The sequence below is a fragment of the Trematomus bernacchii genome, unplaced genomic scaffold (genome assembly GCF_902827165.1).
Source record: "Trematomus bernacchii unplaced genomic scaffold, fTreBer1.1, whole genome shotgun sequence".
Lineage (NCBI taxonomy): Eukaryota > Metazoa > Chordata > Actinopteri > Perciformes > Nototheniidae > Trematomus > Trematomus bernacchii.
Window position 1 is genome coordinate 3,348,713 of NW_022987564.1, and position 23,533 is coordinate 3,372,245.

Consider the following 23,533-nt stretch of genomic DNA (forward strand, 5'->3'; position numbering starts at 1 on the left):
AGTAACCTAGTTCACTATGTAACCTAGCAACACTACAGTCAGCTGGTTAGAAGTGTGTGTGTGTGCGTGTGTGTGTGTGTCCATCCCCCTGTGTGTTTGTGATTTGCATCTGTGGACACAGCTGCAGCCGGTATCCATGTATGTGCAGCGTTCGGAGTTTTGAAGTGACCCCGTCTTGGGAATACGTCTATAAACTGGTAAAGTCATGAATTAAAAATGGAGTGATACGTCACACTGCCTGATTTTCATTTGTAAGTAATTTATTTTTCTGATTACATCTTTGCTCTTTCATACGTCCTGCTGTGACTTTTCCTTCCCTGTGATCACCTCTCAGTCAAACATCGGGTCTGAAACTTCATCAGCGCTGAGTTTCTCCGGGTAAAGTTCATTCTTTATCTCGGAAAATGAAATTGTCTTGTCCAACAGAGTTCTTTAAGAAACTTTTCTTAAGCCTTTGATCATATCACATTGTCTTATTCAACAGATTGTCATGGAGGGATTTTACAAATGTCTTTATTGGATTCTTAAAGGACCTTTAAACAGAAAATAAGAGAAGAAGTAGAAGAAATGTCAGAAACAAATTCAAATGTATCATTGCTTAGAAACTGAGTAAAGCAAACCACTTCCTCTGCCAGTCTACTAGCATGTTTGGCATAGTTGATAATAAAAGTCAATTTATGACCTTGGAAAGCAGCAGTTGACATCTCCACAGGGTTTATTGATCTCTATTTGATGTATCTATTCAACCATGGTGGCTATTGCTGCTAATGTGAATTAGACCGTTCTTCTAAAAACATCTCAGTTGTGTGAAAAAGAGAGGAATTTAAAAACCATGTCAGGGACATTGACAGCTTAAGGCAACCTTACTTTATGACGGAGGAGAAACACTTTGAGCTGCAGTTTGTGCCTGTGTGTCTTGATTCTCCTCTGAGCTGCATCTACCTTTGATTTTCTGTCAGGAGAGTTTGTAATACAACATAACACGAGTGACTAGAGGGATTTAGGGAAAGAGAGAAGGAGAAGCTACGCACTGAGAGAGTGACAGAGAGGGGAAGAGGTAAAAAGAGTTATGAAGTGAAAGGAACAGGAGGAAGGAGGGAATAAGAAAGACATACAGTACAAAATAAGAGATACAAACCTGAAAGGAAGGAGAGAGGTTACAGAAACACAGCATATGATCAAGCACGACAGTGTATGTTGAATGGCAAGTGCCCTCCTACAGAAGGTTAATGTCTAATGTCTGTGTGAATGAGCCTTTTAGTCTATTCTCTGATTGCTTTTGATCTCTTGTCGACCTCGTCTTAAAAGTCCTCTCATGCTAACCAAGGTAAGGAGGGAAAACGCAGGCTAATTACAAGCTAGCAGCTCTCTGCTAAGTGCTGTTGGTATTTTCCTTCTCATTAAGTCACAGTCAGAAGCCTTCTAGGGCTGTAAACATACAGCTTTATACTAAATGTGTTTTCTCCATCACGTTAATTCAATCAAGCTGATGAAAGTTGGCTGAAAGACTGTTTCTAACAGAGAAGAATACATTAAGACATGTGATTTCATTACATGCAAGAAGAGAACAAAACATAAAAATGTACCAAATTCCTTGTCAGTTAAGGAAAATGACTCAGACTCCAGAAAATATCTTCCTATTCAGTTTCCCTCTTCTTGATATCCTTGTTCAAACAGCATTTGCTTGCTCTGCAGGTTTCTGATAATGTATCTGTTTTCACGCCTCCGCTCCGGAAGCAATTTATTTTCAGGGTTTTCCGTCAGTCCCATCCTTGTGAACGCTATATCTCAGGAATGCCGCGATGGGATTTCTTCAAATTTGGCACAAATGCTGACTTGGATGAAAGATGAACTTATTACGTTTTTGTAGTTGAAAGAGCAAGGTCACTGTGACCCAGTGGCGAGCCGTGACTTTTATACCTAGGCCCTCTGACATGAGCCATCATGAACAAACTTATGCTAATCATAAATCTATCGATCATAAATCTATCGATTTGATTTATGATTAGAAAATTATAAAAGTAGGGTAGACATGTGGATATTATCCGGCTGAACAAAACGTGCATTTATCGAACAGGTTTGTTTTCCACAGACCTTATTTCTAGCTATTTTCCAAAATCCTATGGAGAAACCCCATTGCTTTTTTGTCGAGGGAACCCGAGCGCAGCTTACTTCCGGGTTTTAGGACGCGTCACTGCACCACTTTATAACACACATGCATAAACTTCACAGCGGGCGGAACTTGTCATAAAGTCCGCGAAAATAAAGCCCACCCATTTAGAGGGAAGATATGATTGGTCAATTGTACTGTCATTTGACATTACTCTCTCATTGAGTTACTATAGCGGGCCCTCTGTGAATGTACAGCAGGACCACCAATCAGCTCCTGTCTTCACAGTAACTCGCAGAGACGGCTAAAGGAGATTCTTTCATTTAACCCTTCACATTCCAACAGAAACTGAACAGGCAGATTCGAAGGATTTATTTCTTTGGAAATGTTCTTTTAAATACAATTAAATCAAGTTATTTTTGGTAAAACTAATACAAAATATAACTAAATAAATATTTTTTTAATATTTTTCTTTTCTTCAAAGTTTTCAAATATTTTTTTTTAGAATATCTTAGGCCCTCAGAGAGGTCCTAGAGGGCCCTGACGGCTCGCCACTGCTGTGACCTCACAAATCATGTGCTTACTATCACAATTGCACTCAAACATCTAAAAAGTGATGATATTTTGGATCTGGATAGATTTTAAACTAGATAGTATTTTGACTAAAAACTGATTGGAGCTAGCTTACAGTAAATACAACAACATCCACAGTAGATATTTAGATTTAGATGTAATGCACAACCACTGAATATCGTATTTCTAAGCTAAGATTTAAAGGGCAACGGGTTGATGGATCGGTGCACAAATGATTCTTCTGAACATTCGTCACTGTGTGCAGGTTTGAAAAATAAATTAGGTTTCCCTAAAACATATTTTGAAGGTGTGAAATGTATTCAAGTAAAGGAACAAAAGTGTAAAATATGTTTCTCTTGCTGTTTGTAGACAGTAAGGTTATTAGATAGTTTCTGTTTCCAATATCAGGCCGTATAGGTTGAAGTTATACATCCGTAAACACTGTTACTGAAATGTGACTGTTACACCATCACCATACAAACGGTCACTGTCGCTATAGCTACAGTAGCTAGGAAACTATGGACTCATAATGGTCGATGTTATTGAACTGAAATGAATGAATCAGTTTAATTGGTTAATCCACCCATCCATTTTCTGTCGCTTGTCACGGTCCTTGTTGTTTTAATTGTATTGATTATATTGTTATGCTGGAGAGGAATGACCCAATAATGATAAAGTAATAAATATGGCCATATAGTCTCAGTTTGTTTCCCAGCTTCCATACATTTATTAGATTGTGAAACATGTTATACATTAAACATAGTGGATGATACAGAAGCCCTGTTTAACCATGATCTACACAATAAAGCCTTAAACAAGTTTTTGGTACCTAACACCCCGTCTTAATCTTTACAAACTCACACAGAGGTGGCTTGATGGTGACACTACTAGAGCAAAGACCATATGGGTATTTGTAAAGGCAAGGAAACCGAACCTAATTTGTTGTTTTTGTCGGAAGACTTGATGTTTTCGTAGCTGCCTTTTGTATCTGTTTGCAAATCATATTGGTGTTACCTTGAAGGCATGGTGCTCTTGAATAGTTATTGGGTTGATTTAATGTTTTTGTTCATATTGAGTGCCGCCACCACACACAAAATTAAAGTTTCATAACATAAACTTGAATTTATTGTGATTTTATTAAATAATCTGCTGACCATTTTGTTAACTTTAGGCGTTGAACAAGTTTAACCCCGGCCTTATGGACAATCGTTTCTGCTCAAATGTGCTGTAAGAGGATGGGAGATAGGAGGAGGGTGGAAAAAGCAGGAATGGGAATGATAAGAGATTGGAAAACAGGGCAAGAGGAGGAGGAGGAGACTAGGAGAGATAGATAGAGGAATTGCCCCCTAGGCACTCTTCAATTGTGCCCTTATGATGGGAGCATATTTCCCCTGTGCTGTGGCCATCATCTCCCACTCTTTCTCTCACACATTTGCTCTCACACTCTCTCAGTCTCTCACTCCATCGTTTCCAATCTGTCTTTCGTGCTGCATTTCTACCACATGTCCCTCAGCCTCGCTCTTCGCTGCTCCTTATAGACATCTCAAGGTAAAGTCAATTCTTAGCCAACATCACCAACACCTATTTATGTCCCTTTTATCCAGAATGTGTGTGCATGGGAGGTAGCAGGTGCAGCGTACCCATCTGCACCACCATTCTTGTATATAAGCTCCTGCCAATTCCCACCTGAGAGTGTGCATCTATAAAACATCTTCTTCCAAAAACGATATGAAAGCATGTGCCAGTAGGTGTTTTTCTAACCCTTAACCATTATCTTTTCTTCTCTTCTTTATATTTCTTTCCACTTATTCCACATGAGCCTTTTTCTCTGTATGAACAGGGCTGACAAGCTGCAGCCGCATGGTCCTCTTCAACGGATCGCCCTTGAAATGTTCCTTCTTTCCAATCATCCTTGATTCTCTCTGGATCACTATGGGTTAGCTACGGCAGTCATATGGCTGCGTGTGTGTGTGTGTGTGTGTGTGTGTGTGTGTGTGGTGTGTGTGTGGTGTGTGTGTGTGTGTGTGTGTGTGTGTGTGTGTGTGTGTGTGTGTGTGTGTGTGTGTGTGTGTGTGTGTGTGTGTGTGTGTGTGTGTGTGTGTGTGTGTGTGTGTGTGTGTGTGTGTGTGTAAGAAAATAGATCATTCATGGCTAAAAGCTGAGAAGAGAAAATCAGTCCTTCCGCCAGTTTCCCAGCATGCATGTTTCTCTGGCTGGCAAAGAGGGAAGTGCAGCCAACACAGAGCAGAGCCAATCCTCTATTATTTCCATCCCCATTTTTACACTATTGTCTATCATTCTCTCCATTATGGGTGTGCATCATTGAAGTCTACTGTACTGGCACATAGGGACTGATACCAGACTAATGAAAACGTTCCCATTGTTTGAGTACAATTCTATAGGGGCTCTATTCAGCTCAACTTCTCGTCTTCTTAAATGAGTCGACATATCTGGCTCTGACCACACTGTGGCTTCGTTCATTGTATCTGCAGTCGTTCATTGTATCTGCAGTCGTTCATTGTATCTGCAGTCAAACTTGCAGCTTTACCCCATTTCAATCAGAGCCGAGACTGCGGCTGCCTCGTCCAAATGACTGTCTCTCTCTATTGTCTCCCACATTGGTAGTTGATTTTGCCAGCTATTCTTTCTATATACAGTAGTCTTACTCATAAGTCAAATGTCATTGTTTTGTTATCATAGTGAAGCACATCAGTCTGTTTTCGATGACCAGACGTTTGGGCATCTTATTCTTATCTTAGTCAAAGAAACGAACTATTGTCTAGTTAGAAAAAACTTCGGGCATTTTAGTTTTTAGTTGTTAGATTATAGTCAATCTATTGTAGCCAAAATATCCCCTTGTTTATTTTGACCAAGCCCTGTTCTTGTGATTTACAATTTTACCTTGAGTTAAAGTTGTCTAAAATATTTTTGTTTTATTTTTTTGAAAAGCTACAGTTTTTATTGTTATTGTCACAGTTATTGTCCTATGATGTCACTATTATCTTCTCGTCCTCGTATCTTAGTCATAGAAAAAAAAAGGTAATTGACAAGCATATTTAACATTTTCAAAATGGTAGCAAATTCAAACTGTATTTTGTATTATAGATAATGACATTGAATGTATAATAAAGAAAAAGTGTTTCTATGGCAGGATTACTTAAAGGTGGGATAGGTAATTTTGGAGAAACCAGCTCGAGTGTGCTAGAATTTGAAAATACACAGCCGGAAAAAATCTGCCACTTCCTTACAGAGCCCCTCCTCCAACACACACGAACGTGCACATGACCAATGAGGGCACGAGATAAGTTTGTGCACAGATGGAAGGCTGACAGGCAGGTAGGCCATCCAGTTATTTTAGCCGGGCCGGCTCAAATGATTGGTCGTGCTTTTTACAGTACTACGGCTTCCACAGATGACATTTTTTTATGGATTTTTTGTCAAAGCATTTAAGATATTCATTGCTATCGGGATGTTAAGAGCATTCCATGGAATATAACAAAAAGTGTATCTCAAGCCGGTTTCTCAAACTTACCTACCCCACCTTTAATGCCTTATACAGTAAACATTTTTAGATTTTGGGTTGGCCCATTTCCAGACTTTGAGCAAAGTTGCTGGCAGTAGCCTCACATTAACCGTGTGACATCAAATTTCAAGTCAAAAGGCATATTTTCCAATATGTTGAACTATTCCTTTAAAGCCATTTGTGCTTAGTCAAATAGGTATGACATTACAAACTATAAGTTCTAAATTAGTTCACATTAGATATTGTATTCTCTGTTGGTGGCATCTTTCACATCCAATAATATCATGGTGTACTCCGAACTCCATGAGAAGCTCTCTTCTCTCCAGACAGACCAACATTTCCTTAAATGAGGACGATAAATACCCAAATGCATTTGCCATTTCTGGAATTCCAGCTTTAACATTTTAACAGTACGATTAACACTGATGTGAAACATCTTTTGACCCACAACTCTCAGAGAGCGGGCAGAGTCAGCTGTTAGGAAAGTGGGTCAGAGCAGCTGGCATGATCGCATGAATATTTAAAATGAAGCAGCTCCAGACTGAAGCCTGTGTAACAATCACATTGATGCCAAGCCGTGTTAAACAATGACAGCATGTTGTACAGCTCCAACTCCCTGCTGAGCAGCTGCAGAATATTTCTGCCTACACAGAGAGAAAGAGGGGGGGGGGGCTGTCAAACAGGAATTGAAATGTATAGAGAAAACCAAAAGATTGTTGACGGCAAACATTCATCCCCCTTCCATATTAGAAGAGATACCTGAAAACATGCAAAAAACAACACAAAAGCACTTATTTGTTGTTCAAATTGTGTGTACATAATACTACAAAACTTCAATAATCTAAGAAAAATTGATGAAGCGAGAACACCGATGGATGACGGATAGATCAGTAGAGGCCAAAAGATGAACAATGGAAACAAACTTTGCAATTAACTCAAGTGAGAAGTGCTGACAGCCAGAAGGACTGACAGGTTCAGAAAATAACGGAAAGAAAGGAGGAGAGCGTAGGGGGGGAGCGACCTGACTGGAGGATGGATAGAAGTAGGTCAGGAGGAGAGACTGAGGAGAGGGAGACATGTGGCGGGATGGATAGAGGGAAGGTAATAAAGGAAAGAGACAGCCAACGTTCAGCTGCGTCTATCTTTCCTGTCTGCACATGGGTGTCTTTTTTTAATGGGTGTGAGCGTAACTCCACATTCAGGCATTTGCGTTCATGCCACTGTGAGTGACAGCTCTTAGCCAGCAGCCTGCTCCAAAGCCAAAGACTTCATAATAAACAGAAAAAGGTTTAATGTACTCCTCCAGGCAGAGCGGCGCTGCTCACTTTTGTGTCTATCATAAGCAGGGCCACACACACACACATATGCAATACTGGGATGCTGACTTGGAAAGGCCCGTTGTCACGGCTACACCAATGACACGGCTGGATGTGGGTGAGCTTCCTGGGTGGCGGCTCTCATTCAGCCAATCAAGGCTAACACGCCACACTCCATTTAATGATTATCCCAGCATCTGTCCCCTATCTCTCATCTCTGTGAGCAGGCCGACAAACACAAGGCTCAGTGAATCCCATCCAGCCGAGCGGCTTCATTCAGCCTTTCGTCGAGTAATATCAGCTCAGTTTAATCCAATCTAGAAATGCTCGTGTGCATTACAAACAGGCCGTGCGCCCTTGATTCATTATATAGTTATAGGAGAACGTGCGTAATAGAGGATGAGCAGCAATTAATGCCAGTCCAATAAAATAAATTATTACCACATTTGGAAGGTAATCTCAGTTTTTATCCGTGTGAGGGAAAAAAAAGGCTACACGTAGATTTCATGTTTTCATTCTGTTTACTTTAAAGGGGACCTATCATGCAAAATGCACTTCTGTACGTCTTTTATACATGAATATGTGTCCCCGGTGTGTCAGGGAACTCACCAAGTGTCAGAAAAAACACAACCCTCTCTATTTTCCTCCATACCAAAATCTCTAAAAACGGGGCTGCAACGGATCTGATACAGACTGATACAGATTTGAAATTGTTCTGACGTCAGAAACAGGGAGCTCCGCCTATATGGCCAACTCTCCACCTATCAGGGGAATGAGAGGTTGCCGTGGCATGGTAACAGCATGGTAACATGACACTCGTGCCTCGCCCCCCTCCTTTGCAGGGGGGCGTGGTCAGCTGCAGCTCATTTGCCACAGAATCAGCCCTTGCAAAAACAGGGCTGGAATAGAGCAAATAGAGCGAAATGAGGCATGGCTAAAATGCATGATCTGTTTGGTATTTTGAAAAAAATACTTCACAGACATGTTTTATATAGGTATGGCCCTATAATATATTATTCAAATATAGCATGATAGGTCCACTTTAACTTACAGATACTCGAGTGTGTGTGGGCGATAAGGTTTACATTGTGCCACATTGTTGCTGCAGCTTGGTGTATCGATTTCATTTCCTGCATATGTTTTGTTGAGAAGCACTCGTCCTCGGCTGCACTTTTGTTCTTTTGGAAGCAACGGCAAGGTCGGCTTGTGCCTGATCTCTTGGATACTGTGAATGGTTTCATGTTCAGCAGGTATTATAACAGGGAATTCGCTCAGTCATTGATAGCACGGAGGTTTTTGAGTTTGCTTGGACGCTTGCCGGCACTCTCTCTTCCCGCATTAAGATGCAAGTGATCGATAAATGTACTGTTTTCCTCAGCTGTAAATCATGCAAGTGCTCTGAGCTCCTGTGCAGGCATTGAGGAAGAAAAAAGAGACAGACAACAAGAAGTGCTGGGGTGATGAATACAACAATAAACAAGAGTGAGGAGCGATGGGGGTGTTAAATGGGGAGCGAGGCAGAAAATGAAGAAACACCTTGAGAGAGAAAGAAATACTAATATTCTTGATTTATCAGCACCGCAGCCTTAGAGATGAGCGAGGAAAAGAAAGCTGCCTGTGGCCCATTAACATTGCGGCCTGCAGGATGAACGCAAACAATTGCACTGTTTGTCTTTGGTTGGGTAAAAAACTGAAGAGCAACATCAATAAAAATGGTAATCATGAGGAATCAGAAAAACATATTCTTTTCATTTTCAATTTAACAGGCCACTTGATAGATGCGAGAAAACTATCTTTGATATAAATCTGCAAGTCCCTTTCTTTCTGATGTGACTCATTTGTCAAGTCATACCTTCATCTCAGTCCACTGCACCTCCCACCACTGTGTCTTTAAACATATACGCTACAAATACTAATAACAAGTTATTTATACCTGTACGGACTCTCAACCATATATTTTAAGGTTGAGATCAATGTCCCTACAAGTTATAGCCCTTTCCTATGTGTTCATCATGTGTGCCTGTTAAAAATGCTAAGAGCTATTGAGTTAACGTAAAGGTAAGAGCAGAGATCAGACACACCTACTAATCATCTCCCAGATACTCCTTGTAATAAGACAGTACAATATTACTGATTGCAAGACTGAACCACTTGATTCAATTATTTGATAAGATTCATATTTTCTTCACGAATACAACTCCTGTCTCCTTGGCAACAAGACTTAATTTGTTCCTCTTTTTGTGCCTCCAGGTGAGACCGGTGCAGCCCTGTCACGCCCGCAGCGCCCCCTTTCGGCCCGGACGGCCCACCACGGCCCGGCGCCTGTGAAAGGGTACCATGTCAGCCGTAGCATGTCGCAGCATTCCTCCGGTGGGAGCGGACCCTGCCACTGCCCGCCTGAGGATGGTGAGGGCCCGGGCAGGGACTACTACCAGGGTCACAGCGATGGCCACTACTACCCTCCAGGCCAGGCTGAGGCCTTGGCGCTGGAGAGGCACCATTCCCACTCCCACGGCCACTCTGGAGGGGGAACCTTTCCACGTTCCCACCCCAGCCAGCACCCGCCTCTCCAGTCGCTTGACTCTTGCGAAGAGTGCCTGTCTTCAGGTCATGGAGGGAAGATGCACCGCATTCCCCCGAACATGATCGACCAGCAGGTGCCCTTTCATCCCGACGGCTTCCACACACTGCAGTACCAGCGCGCGTCCAGTGGGGGGGCTGAGCCGCGCAGTGAGAGCCCCTCACGCATCCGCCACCTGGTCAACTCTGTGCAGCGCCTCTTCGCAAAGTCCCAGTCCTTGGAGGCGCCGGCCAAACGGGAGTTCAACGGCACGAGAGGAGGCGGGGACTACCGTGGAGAGAGAGGAGAGAGAGGAGAGAGAGGAGGAGGCCACAGAAGTGGAGGGGAGGACGGCGGGGGTCACTATTCAGGTCACCAGCCTCGTTCTGCAAGGAGGAGCAAGTCTCGGGAGCGTAGCAAGAGTGGAGACTCCAGGCATGAGTCAGGCAGACGCCATCGCAGCAGGACGGCAGGCTGGTGGAGCTCTGACGACAACCTGGACAGCGACAGCAGCTACCTGGTCAGCGGGGGCCGGCGAGGGTATCCCAGTGGGCATGAGAGCCTGGATGCAGCCATCCAGGAGCTCACCATGAAGAGGCCCAAGGAGCGTAGTGGTGGTGGTGGTGGTGGTGGTGGAGGTGGAGGTGGAGGTGGAGGTGGAGGTGGTGGTGGTGATGGAGGGGGTGGTGGTGGTGGGCCTGGACCTCCAGAGTGCATGGCTTGTACCACAATGGCTCTGGCTGGGAGTGAAGGAGGGGGGCACCACGGCCACCACGGCCACTCTCTGAAAAGAAGCACCTGGTCAGCCATGACAGTGAGTCAGGCCAGAGAGGTGTACCCCTCCACCAGGGGGGTGAGCTACGAGAAAGCCCTGGTGCCCTTGGAGAGTAAGCTGAAGGAGAGGAGCTTCCACTACTTGCAGGTGTGTACGCTTGCATGTTATCCAATTATTATGTGTCTGTGTACAGGGAATTAGTATTAGTGTTTGCTGCTCCATGCTGACCTTTCTCATGTCTCATGCAGGTTAACCTTTAGCTCTTGTTTACACATTTGCATGAACTATATTACACCTTCTTCTCTGAGTCATAACTCTGCATAGTTCTCTTTACAGTGATAGCTGTGTTTCCAACGTCAGTTGAGGATAATGTTCTAAAATCCATTTCAAAATGATGTTAAAAAGTGGTCTAACATCACACCTAATGATCTTCAAATGTTGACTTTTTCTTCTGTTTCAAGATGCATCCTTATGATGGTCTATTCATGATTAGAGCTCTAAGATTTGAAGGAACGAATGGCTAAAATGGTGCTTTGTGTTGCTACCTGACAACTTAATACTGTTTGCATTACTCAAAGAATTGCCAAAAACTTGAAATGTTTTTATCCCAGAAGAAGAAAGAGTAAGAAAATAAATATACACCCAGTACAAGACATGACTCATATATTTCACCAGGAAAATAGCAGCGTTTCTGTCCCTGCGTTGTGATGTACAATTTCAAATAGTGAAACAAACCCTGAGACCACAAAAAAAAGGGTTTTAAGCCGGGCTGAGGTAGAAAATGTCCTGTATCGATCAAAACACAGGAAGGAAATGTGACAAATTGCAATGGAAACATCTTTAACAGATACATTTGGATGTATATGAATTTGGATGAAATTCGCAATACATTTCGATGAAAACTTGACTACATAAACTCTTTATATCATATACATGTATTTGATGTTAACCCCCTTTTCATTCAACAATTATGAATTGTATATTTTTCCTAAAAAGTGTCAAGAAGATAAGATGTCAAACATGATCAGGAGTTGTATGTCAACCTGAGAGACCCCATGGACTTCTTTGGTGAATCATAAAAACATGGACCGTTACCATTTCTGATAGATTTTGAGATTTAAAGTCTCTCCCAACTGTTCCACTTTCATTCCCTGTGATGGATCTCCAAATCCTACATGTGCAGTTGTCCCTTTGCCCTCCCTTTTTTTGTATACGTGAATTCCTTAAAAATGAAAATCTAATGGCTGTTACATTGAACCCGCAAAGACAGCTGGAAGAACAACAGACACACACAAACACACACTCAGTAACATCTCCAGCTGTGCGGAGGTAGCGCTGCCATGCAGGCTGTGTTTCTACGGAAACAGCAGGTAGTCACAGGAGTCCCTGGTGTTTTTCCAACTCTCATCCTTCAGACACAGCTGAGGTCTGCTGATAGAAGAGAGAGAGAGAGAGAGAGAGAGAGAGAGAGAGAGAGAGAGAGAGAGAGAGAGAGAGAGAGAGAGAGAGAGAGAGAGAGAGAGAGAGAGAGAGAGAGAGAGCAGGGTGTTTTCAAAAGGACGAACCCCACACAAATGTGCCTCTGTGCCTTGGGCTAGCGTCATATTCACACCTCAGGACAAGGAATGAAGTTCCACATTGCAACTTTCCTCATATCTCCCGGCGTCACTTGCAGTTTTGCGAGGAAAAGGTGGAGAGAGTTTGTGGAGTGAATTTATGTGAGGTGCTTGGATGTGCTAGAGTCAACCTGATTGATCCATGGCTTCAGAGCAGACAGCTTCCTGGAGCTGCAGAGATAGAGCTCTTCAGGTCTACTCCAGAAGTACTAGACCTCAGGACAAATGGCAGCACAGGTGCCACAGTGAAGCATCAACTCCAAACTGAAGCCTCATTCTCTGGAAGCAAAATTGACAATGATTGCTGCCAGACAAGTGCAGACAGATTGTGTAAAGAATCGACACCACATATTCAACAACGGGTTTAAAGCGTCTATAAATATTGTCATTCAAACAGTGGATCACATTTCTACTTGGATATGAAATCACACACTCAGCTCTGCAGTTCCTCTTACCTTTTAGAGAGCTTTACAACTGTTTTGCTACCCAGTGGAGCATTGTGCAGCTAAAGAGTAACATATTTCCCTCAGGTATTGGTGGCAACAAGATACAAAGCTTAAAGAAGAATAAATATTGGACTACTGGATTAGGTGGTCAGAAACAGGGCTCAAAATGAATGCTAATATTCCTATTTCCAAAAGTTTAAAGTAAATATCCTTGTGGCACAAGTTTGTTGGTTTGACGACCCTTAATTAGATCTTCCTTGTTTGCATCACAAAGAGCCGTGTTCACAAAGTCATGGATAGACTAATCTTACAATATTGAGAAGGAGAGAACAGGGAAGACATTGTAATACCGTACAAATACAGTGCATTTTCAACTGCTCCTTAAAGTCAGAAATACACAAAAATTGCTTTCAAGGTACCAACGGGCACTTTGTGACACTAACATGCACATACAGGTCGACGCTGGGGCATCACTCAGGATTTCTGCAAAAAGATGAGAAAAAAGTATGGCAGCTCAAAGTGAAAATTAAAGCAAAGGAACAAGTGACTCTTCACAGGTCTGAATTACTGTGATCAGAGTCAAAAGGACATGTAACAGGCTTCCTCCCCCGTTGTCCACGCCAATCACAACGTGCCGCATCTGAACCCGGCGCTCTCCATTTCCTAAGCCTCTCCTTTTCCCTGGGCCTGGGTCTGATAGATAAGATACAAAAAAACAGAGTATGGTGCAAGAGTGAAATGAAGACTGAAACAGCGAAGGAGTAGAGACACAAATATAGGCGGGAGAGAAGAGGGGGGTGAAAAGATAGAGGGACGTGGAGATAGCAAAGCAAGCTCAGGGATAGAGAGGAGATAAAGGAGGTGATGGTAGCCAGGGGGCGAGGCGTGAGGAGGAGAGACAGAGCAGGATGAGAAAATGAGAGAGATAGTAGAAGGCCAGGGGGACCAGGAGATTAGGCTGAATCATATTTTAAGTGATGACCTTAAAAACACAGACTCAGCTGGATGCCAAACCCCGCGGGCCTTGACTGTGTGTGTGTGTGTGTGTGTGTGTGTGTGTGTGTGTGTGTGTGTGTGTGTGTGTGTGTGTGTGTGTGTGTGTGTGTGTGTGTGTGTGTGTGTGTGTGTGTGTGTGTGTGTGTGTGTGTGTGTGTGTTTGTGTGTGTGTCAACTGGTGTAGGTGTTTTTATTTGGTTACATTCTTGTGTGAGACTGCAAAACTCAGCATTTGCAATATACTGGAATGTTGAAAGGGGTCTTTCCGCTGGTACAGTACTTCCTGTTGTGATTCCACACTTTGCCCTTTTAAATTGTAGTAAAATGCCTCTTTGATAATTAACAAAATGCCTTTTAAAAAATATGAAATGTGTATGAAGAGGCTTTCAATACAAATAAAGCCTGTATGTGTTATACAATAATACTAAAATATGCCTTGATGCAGGTTACCTAATGGAAAGGAGATTGAATTATTTGTTAAAGGTTTGATTAGTTGGAGAAAAAACATTCATTGGGCAAAGAATGGATATTAAGTTTGAGCTCTATATTAAGACATGGTGTTATTAAAAAGAGTATTTCAAGTAATCAATATTAATAAATTGGAAGCCGTTCTTCAAAAGCAGCTTAAAATTGTTTTTCAAAACATAGTTTCACATGCTGATGTGTTTTTCTTTATTGTTTTTCCTATGTTTATTTCCCATGCTGGTAATTTAAGTTCTTAATCAATGCCAAATATGTTAGTGCTGTAATCACTTTCATGGCGTAACAGCGTTATTTATTTGTGGTGGGGAGATGTGAGTGCATCTTTAATGAAATCCACCACAAACATTATCCCAGCACAATCTAATCTGTAGCATTTCATTAACTCACTTATATTTAGTGTTCACCCCTTTGTCTTTCCGTCATTTCCTCCTCTGCTTAGTTCACTCTGAAGCCTCTTAAAAGGCCTCCTCCCTGCTCTTAATAGCGTTTAACCTTATGTGCTCTCTTAAGGGCTATTAAGCTTTGTTATCCTTATCGGAATCTAGACTTATTTTACATTCTCAACAAATGTCAAAGTTATATGGATTTTCTTTGAATTTCCCATGATGCTCTACTGTTTTTCTAGGAAGCTTGAGATAACATTATCTGCTAAAAAAAGCTGTTTGCATTATATAAAGAAATGATCACAATGGCCTGGGTGTGCAGTTCTACCTCTATTGAGCCCTAAAGAAAGGGCTTTGTCACCCCCTGATGCACCAAACTGCACTTCATTCTTAATTAAGAGTCCGTGCTGACAACCTGCACAACAGGTGATCTGAATACCCTTCTCATCGACTCTTGAAGTCACATTTACCTCAAATGTGTTGCAAAGTACCAAATAATGAGGGACTGCCATAACCATTAATACAATTCATCCCCACCACTATTGTCCTTGCCATGACAGATTCCCTCTCCCTCTCATAAGCTTGTTGGGACTGAATACAAATATAATATTGGTCCAATAGTGTAGTGTTATCACCTACAATATAGCAACAATAATTCATTCACACTATTCAATTGCTTTTCCCTTAACAGTTCAAGGATAATAATGCACCAATTTACAGAAAAGCTTACCATGACCGTTTCACCATACATGATACATGATGTTAGTACTCAATGTATGATGCAATTGCTGAATCCTTGCTCGCTCCTTCACCCTTTGTATTCTTATGTATGACTCAACTCGTGCAAATGCTTGTGTGAATGTGAACTCTGTACAAGGTTGATGGGTATTATTAAAGCTGCACTTGTATTGTACTTTAAGAGTAGCAATGGCAGTAGTAATGGATCAAATGATATTGATGAAAGGCAAACAAACCCACAGAAAGTGATCACCTAACCCTGCAGTTCCCAGCATGGCTGCAGAGATTTTTAGCCTCTTTTAGATTATCGTTTTGGTTTGCTGGTTGATAAACTCCAAATTTGTTTCCAGGCTAAGATAAACCCCACCATACCCTACTTGCCCTGCAGCAAAGTACACAAAGACAAAGTGAGAACATTTAGAAAATAATGAGTATTCAGGTTATGTTAGGGCTTATTTTGAAAGATTTCCATGTTATATATATATACAATTCAACATTGGGAGGAATCCAGTTTGGTAACATTAAGAAGAACACACTACAGGATCCAGACAGCCTGACGTCTGCAATTCTTTAGAGAAGAAATCCGACCCAAAATCTGTCCAATTATCCTCTAGTTTGTGGCCAACTTAATGCAGCTTTAAAGAAATAAACTGTGTTTCATTTTCTCTCTTTATAACTGCCTGGCTTTCTGTTTTTCATTGGTGATGTTCCCCAAAAATCATGTCATGATTTGGAATATCATGGAATTTCCTAGGGACATGTTATGCAGGGAATGACAGTATATGACAATCAGTTAATCCACTGAGTTGGATTTGGTCTTATGCTTTTTCTTTAAGAACAACAACATGCCAGAAAGGGGTCATTTGAAGAGCTAAGAAAGCGTCCTGACTTATGAAGTCATACATTTCACATGACGGCCACAGTGGGAACCTAATTGTTTTAGTTTCATCTTATTGCTTCTTATCAATTCTCTATGTGTCGTTTTCTTGTGTTGACTGTGTTTCTGTTTGTGTTTTTTTCATTTTCTTTTCTCATCATATTCTCATTCATCTGCCCATCTGTCTTCCCACTCTGTTATTCAGCTTCTCCGTTACTTGTTTTTCCTTTCTGTACACCTGTCTGTGCCTCTCTCTGCCACTTTTCCTGCCGGTCCCCCTACATTTTGCCAGTTTTTTTGTGCATTGTTTTATTTGTTCTGTCTGTCAGCTTTTAGCTTTATGCTGTTTCTCCTTCTCTGTATCAGTGTTTCTCCAGCTGTCAGAGTTTCTCTCTTTCTGTAAGTTACTTTGTCTCTTTCTCTCTTTCTTCATCATCCTCTCCTATGAACGTTCATGTGTGTGTGTTTGCGTGTGTGTGTGTGTGTTCTCATTGTGTGTATGAGCATGCTTGAGCCATCTTGGCCAGTGTGTTGGCTTCACACCGTGTGCATGTGCGCCATGACTGTACGTCTGATTCATCACTCTCCTTCTGTTCGAGGTGTGAAATATATATATATATTTCGAGAAACCCTTTGACTTCAATTACAGATATTGAGAAGACGCTGCCAATAGTGCAGTGCTAACACCTTCAATATCACAACTCTCATTATTAACACTGTGATCAATTGCTTTTTCCTTAACAGTTTTGTAGAAGAAGAATGCAAATCTACTTTTAACACATACTTATACTTCTAACACTGAGACTGACTACCTACTAAAGCTGTTTGACCTTATTATACAGGATTGTACTACTCACTGTATGTCCCAGATTCATCCTCCTCTGCCCTTTTTATACTTATCCATGACTATGTGAATGATTGTGTGGATGTGATGTGTCTCAGGTCCCTTCAGATGACTGGGGTGGGGGATATGGCGCTGGCAGTGGGACAGACAGCGGAGGGGAGATTCCTTGTCGCCGCATGCGGAGCGGCAGCTACATCAAGGCCATGGGTGACGATGACAGCGCTGACTCAGACAGCAGCCCAAAAGCCTCGCCCAAATCTACCCTGATCGCCCAGAGGGATGCCTTCAGACGGTCCATCAGCATGGATCAAAGGTCAAACGTCACAAATGTAGTGTTTGCATGAATGCCGAAAGACCATTCAGCTGCTTTGCATAGAGAAATATTCATACACACTCCAAACTGCCACTTTTTGGCCTTTATAGAGTGCTGGGATAAAGTTGTTGTGCAGGCTAAACCCGAAGCATTTTCACATTTGGTTTTGAGACTTTTTTTGAACAAATGCAATCGTAAGAAGTTGAAAGCTAAGTTGAGGCTATCAACAAACCACACCACGGTCGCATACCCTAAAGTAACCACCACATAGCTAACAGCGAAATGGTGATGACTTTAAGAAGTCTCATTTAAACATTTGACAGTAATCGTGATTTGTATGATACCTAAAAGCAAGTGGGTATTTGCCGACATTTTATGTAACACAGCAAAAGGTCAAAGTCTATTAAGCTTCTGTTATCCACTGACCTCACTTCGGTCATCTAACCGAAAACCCATTAAAAAAAGATTGACATTGAGATGAGGGAACAGGAAGTGCATAAGTGCTAACTCATATATTATGTTGTACAAAAAAGTATATTCCTATTATGATAAAACTCAAATTCATATTAAATTAATAGAATGGAGACTTGGGATTTGTTTTTGGACAGATTTAACTGTCACTTGTGAAAAAAAACACATAAATAATTAATTTACTGAAATGTTGAGTAGGATTCAAACAAGAGAAACCCATTTTAGTGATAATGTGATGCACTGCGGTCGTTCCTATTCGACATGGGAATGCAGCATCACAACACTCAAGTGACTCCAGCTGGCAGTTACAGAGACAGACTCAGTGAATCTTTATTTGATAGTTTTGGTTAATTAAATGTGTGTTGATGCAGTGAGTTATTTACAAAAATAGCACAACTAGATTAGACATCATCACACAGCAAGAATATAATATCAAGTCAGTAAAAAATTACTTTTGTCTCTCGTCGTCCCCTTTTGTTTTTACAGTCGTCAGAAATGCTGACTTTGTGCATTATTTGTTTGATTCAGGTACTCGTGTAAGCAGTGTACAGACTCCTACCCCAACAGCCGAACTACACCCAAAACCCAAACGCGCTCTCGTAGCTACACCCGCTCTCTGACCAGCTCACAGGTAACAATGTGCTCCATTTGTGTAAACCGTGTATTCACAGGTTTCTTTAAGTTGAGGTGTCCAGACTTCAGCAATGTGTCCTTTCCTTCAGCTGGGAGACACGTTGAACCGTCAGTTCGAGGCGGTGTGTGAGACCATGTTCGGGGAGGTGGAGTCTCAAGCTGTCGAGGCCCTGGACCTTCCCGGTGTTTTCCGCACGCGCAGCCACAGCTACGTCCGTGCCATCCAGGCCGGCTGTTCCCAAGACGACGACTGCCTCTCCGTCTTCTCCATGTCGGGCCCCCAGGGAAGCATCAAGGCCGGGGCGGGTGAGTGTATGCATGTCTGTGTGTGTTTTGGCGTACCATTATGCAGCATCTGTGTTTTGTAAGGGTGTGTGTGGCTACCTTTTATATGGTGGCCACCTGGTGAGAGACAAAGTGGGAGTAGTAACTTCCCTATTGACAGAGTTTGTCAGCTTACCTACACAAAAGCAAGTTTATACAATTACACACACACACACAACCGCAAACCCTACACCCTTGCACAGATGTGTGCAATCTGTGCATCCATTTTTTATATTTTTTTATTCTCTATTCTTTTCAATCTCTATGATCTCGGTTTTCCCCCTAATCATTCTGCAGTATTTCTTTGTGTTTGTGTAAATGTGTGCATGCTCTAAGCACAGAATCGTATGCATGTTATTCTGCATTCTCTTTGTTCTCTGTCATCTCTGTATCTCATCTCTCCCACAACCCTCCACAGGCTCAGTAATAGGTACAGGAGTGTTTATAATTATGATTATAGCTCAGCGTCTCCAGCTGCTTTTCCCCCCCGTCTTTCTGTCTTCCGTATGTCTCACTGGTGCATTCTCAATCTTTTGCCTTTTTACTCCATATCAATCATCATTTATTTGAATGTCATTTGTGCATTGTTTTGTTCTGATAATTTTTTGTGTAACTATTCTCAAGCACTCACAGTCAATAATCTGAAGTCTTGTGTGTTTGTGCAGGAGACTGCAGAGAAACTAGCTTGCAGGACACAAATGTCTAAGCTTAGACCAGCAAATCCCTCCTGATATTTATAAAAGCCTCTGTGAAGTGTCATATAAATCATCGATAAACACACATTCTCTGTACACAAACTCAAAGACCCACACATATCTATACCCACATCTGCACACTGGAGCTCAGAGCTTCCTGATATTTTGTGTAAACTGTGATAAGCTGGTAGGTGTTCTAGACTGTGATAAAGATCCATTAAAGTTTGATCCTTTATTCACAGTAAATACACTGTGTGCAGTCGCATGTGCGTTTGAAATATGCTGTGAGGGAGGAGAAAGAGACAGAATGTGCGCTGCTCATTTTAATACTTCTCTCAGGAAATTGCTTCATCTTCCTCAGAAGCACCGTCAGGTTAGCTCAAGGGAAAGGGTTTCATTTTGTTACTTCTGTCACATCTGTCTTTTTTCACCACGTTGCATCCTGCCTATTACTGAAATTCATACCAAAAGCTGAATTTTGGGGTGAAAAGAAATAGAGCTTTTGAGTTGCCTTTATGAGTCTGTCACATTTTGCGTTGGCATTATTATTTAATGATTTATGTTGTTTTTATTCTCCCTCTTTGTATTGCTTTACCTACTTTTATGACTCATTTCCCTCTCTTTCATTTCACCTTCAAGTCTGTCCCTTTTGTAAGTATCCACCTCCCCTTCTCCCTGGTGATGTAGTCCCCATTTTGCTTTTAACTGCTCACTTTGCCTCTATCTTCCTTTCTCTCGCTCTTTTGTCACTTCAGTCTTTCCTTATCGTAAAGGTGCTCCTCCTCCACTCCCACCTCGCATGTCCAAGTCTTCTCTCTCGGTGCGAGCACAGAGCAGCACAGAGTCCACCCAGGATGCCTACTTCCAGGGCGGTGGACAGATGGCCCCGAGTTCAGGCCCTGGGCGCCCCAAACAGCACAGCAACTCGGTGGACCTGGGCAGCTCTGACGGCCCCTCGGGTCGCCTCTCCAGGGGAGGCTACTACACGGCCACAGGCTCACGCTCCCGACAACACAGCAACTCTGCAGAGAGTCTGGATGGGGTCAGGGGTTCTCGGGAGCTAGTGCTCTACGGAGGGGCCCCGGGAGTCGGAGTGAGGGCCAAACACAGCAGCTCGGCTGACAGTCTGCTGGAGGGGCCACCGCGGCCGGCCAGGGAGAGGGACGGCCGGGGCGCGGGCAGCCTGGGGAAGTCCGTCTCTCTGCCTCAGAACAGCATGGTGCTGAGCAAAGCTGGGGGGCAGGACGACGGGCGTGGGGGGAGAAAGTGGAGGCCGTCCATCGCCACGCAGGTGAGGAAGGAAATGCCCTTTTTAATTAAGTCTGTGACTAACTAGTTTAGTCACAATCCTTTTAGTCCATAATAGTTTAATACATAAATGTCGAAAATAATGCAAATTGCTTGGTTTGTGTGAAGACAGTAACTATACCAAGCATATTCAATATAGTATAGCCAACTAATGCAGGGAAATCTTTTTCTCCAATACTTCTGTCAAATCCTGAATTGTTCCCAGATGTGGACGTGTTGGAGAGCTTTAAGCTGTTGTTTCACTATTCTGATCAACTCAAAATCCGGATGGTGCATATAGGAAATTCATTACAATAAATGTTTTGTTAGAATGGAATACAATGTACAAAAAAATGTGAAAATATACCAACGAAAAGATAATTGCAAAAATGCAAGCCATGTGGTGACTGCCCACCAATTGGCTGCTCTGCAGTGATTAGCACAAGACAACTGTCAGAGAAACTGCTTTTGTACTAATTGCTCCCTCCGTCAGAGCATTCCCTTCTCCTGAGTTGAACCTTGTTGTCCATAATAATGTGCAAATATTGAGCAAGCTGTTGAAATTACAGCCTTGAACTGTATGCTTTGATAACTGTTAACTGTTACTGCCTTGGGCTTTTTTCCTTTGTCTTCTTTTTAATTATCTTTTTGTGGCTTTCCCACAAACTAACAGCTGTTAAAAGTTAAGATGAGGTCCAAGGCATAAAAGAAGTGAGTGCAATATCAAAATATTCAGAAACGAAATTTACAAATTGCATTCAAAGGGGCATAATTAAAGTAATAGGTCACTAATGATGATATAAAGGGCTTTCCTAAGGGCTTTTTCACAAACTAGGGACCAGAGGGTGAACTGAAGGTGTTCACCCTCTGGAAACCAAACACAGGCCGTTTCTCAATCGCGAGTAAAGCTGCTTCAGAGCCACTATTTCAAGCATACTACGTCATCGAGTGCCGCCGAAGTACTGTTCCAATCTCCAGCATACTTGGAAATCTACCGAGCCCGGCATACTCCGTTTGGAGAAATATCGAGGCTGCACATGAGTAGACTCCGCGGTCTTAAAATCCCCACAATGCTTTGCGCACGGACCAATTTCCCCAAATCTGTGGCGGAAGATGTAAGGCGGGGCCTCTCATATGACGCACACCTGCACACTTGCTAGCCTGTTCCACTCTTTGGGTGTTTCTCAATCGCGAGTACGCTTGCTTGGTAGCCAGTGGCGTTTTTATATGTACAAAAGTGGTGGGGCACAAAAAACTTAGATGTCTATATATAAGCTTCTGCAGTGACGTGCAGTGAGGTTCATGGCTGGTGAGGCACTGGCACTGACTCTTCAGGTTTACAAATATTATATTTTGACCTAAACCAAAATATAATATTATTTTCAAAAGCTTTTTTTGTCTGATGCTTCGATTAATTTTAAACAGACAGTTCAACAAAAGGATACCCAAAAAATGTCATTTTATCATTTAAATATTGAATTGTTCTCTCTTAGTAAGATCCCATTTTCAATAAAATGGCGGTCTTACCTTGACTTGAAGATGAAGTCCATTTGCCTATCCTTCTGGACAAACATTTCTATTACTTTTTTGTAAAAGTCCTCCTTATGTTCTTGTAGTTTCAAAAGTCTATCATAAATCTAATCCATAGATTTATGATAAAAAAATTATATAAGTAGGGTAGACATGTGGATGTTATCCGGCTAATCAAAACGTGCATTTATCTAACAGGTACGTTTCCCACAGATCTTATTTCGAGCTATTTTCTAAAATCCTCTGGAGAAATCTCATTGCTTTTTTGTGCTTACTTCCTGGTTTTAGGACGCGTCACTGCAGCTCTCTCGTCTCCTCTTCACACAGCACACTTTTCGCGGCACACGTACTTACAGCCAATCAGCTCTGAATGATTTGAGATGACGTATGGTGGGGATGGTAGCTCCATGCCCCTCTGGTCATTATTTTTTTGCCACACACATTTCATTACAAAATACTCTGAGCATGCGCAGTGAAGTTTTTACAGTCACCGTTGACTTCACAGCGAGAGGAAGGGGCATGATCAGGTTTTGTCCCACATGGCTCTAAACAGCTCAATAGGCACACACTGTGACTGTAGACACACTAATTAGAAGAACACAGACTAAAACAGCAATGTACAGACGAATCAGATGATTAAACATGATCTTAAAATATATTTTATATATTTTTTTATTTTTTTTTTTGCATTTTTGTAATCATTATTTGTAATACTTTCTGCTGACACTAGGTGGGGCTGTGCCCCACCTGCCCCTAATGACCAGTCGCCACTGTTGGTAGCACATGTCTGCCGAGCATCTTGCTTCAGAAGCGAGTCAAGAATACTTCCTGGCATTCGGAAAACGAAGTGTGGAACACGCTAGCAAGTGTGCAGGTGTGCGTCATATGAGAGGCCCCGCCTTACATCTTCCGCCACAGATTTGGGGAAATTGGTCCGTGCGCAAAGCATTGTGGGGATTTTAAGACCGCGAAGTCTACTCATGTGCAGACTCGATATTTCTCCAAACGGAGTACGCCGGGCTCGGTAGATTTCCAAGTAT

At 42.2% G+C, this 23,533-nt stretch overlaps 1 protein-coding gene across 1 annotated transcript in view; it reads left to right on the forward strand.

Moving 5' to 3' along the window:
* Window positions 1–219: 219 nt before the first annotated feature.
* The window catches only part of dlgap3 (discs, large (Drosophila) homolog-associated protein 3), a 29,249-nt gene continuing 5,935 nt past the window's right edge, over window positions 220–23,533 (forward strand). The window contains exons 1-7 of the mRNA XM_034125460.1: window positions 220–251; window positions 9,773–10,732; window positions 10,763–11,004; window positions 17,339–17,553; window positions 18,553–18,655; window positions 18,747–18,963; window positions 20,432–20,967. Of these exons, the coding sequence (XP_033981351.1) occupies window positions 9,874–10,732; window positions 10,763–11,004; window positions 17,339–17,553; window positions 18,553–18,655; window positions 18,747–18,963; window positions 20,432–20,967 (2,172 nt within the window). The 5' untranslated portion in view covers window positions 220–251; window positions 9,773–9,873. The remainder of the gene's footprint in view (window positions 252–9,772; window positions 10,733–10,762; window positions 11,005–17,338; window positions 17,554–18,552; window positions 18,656–18,746; window positions 18,964–20,431; window positions 20,968–23,533) is intronic.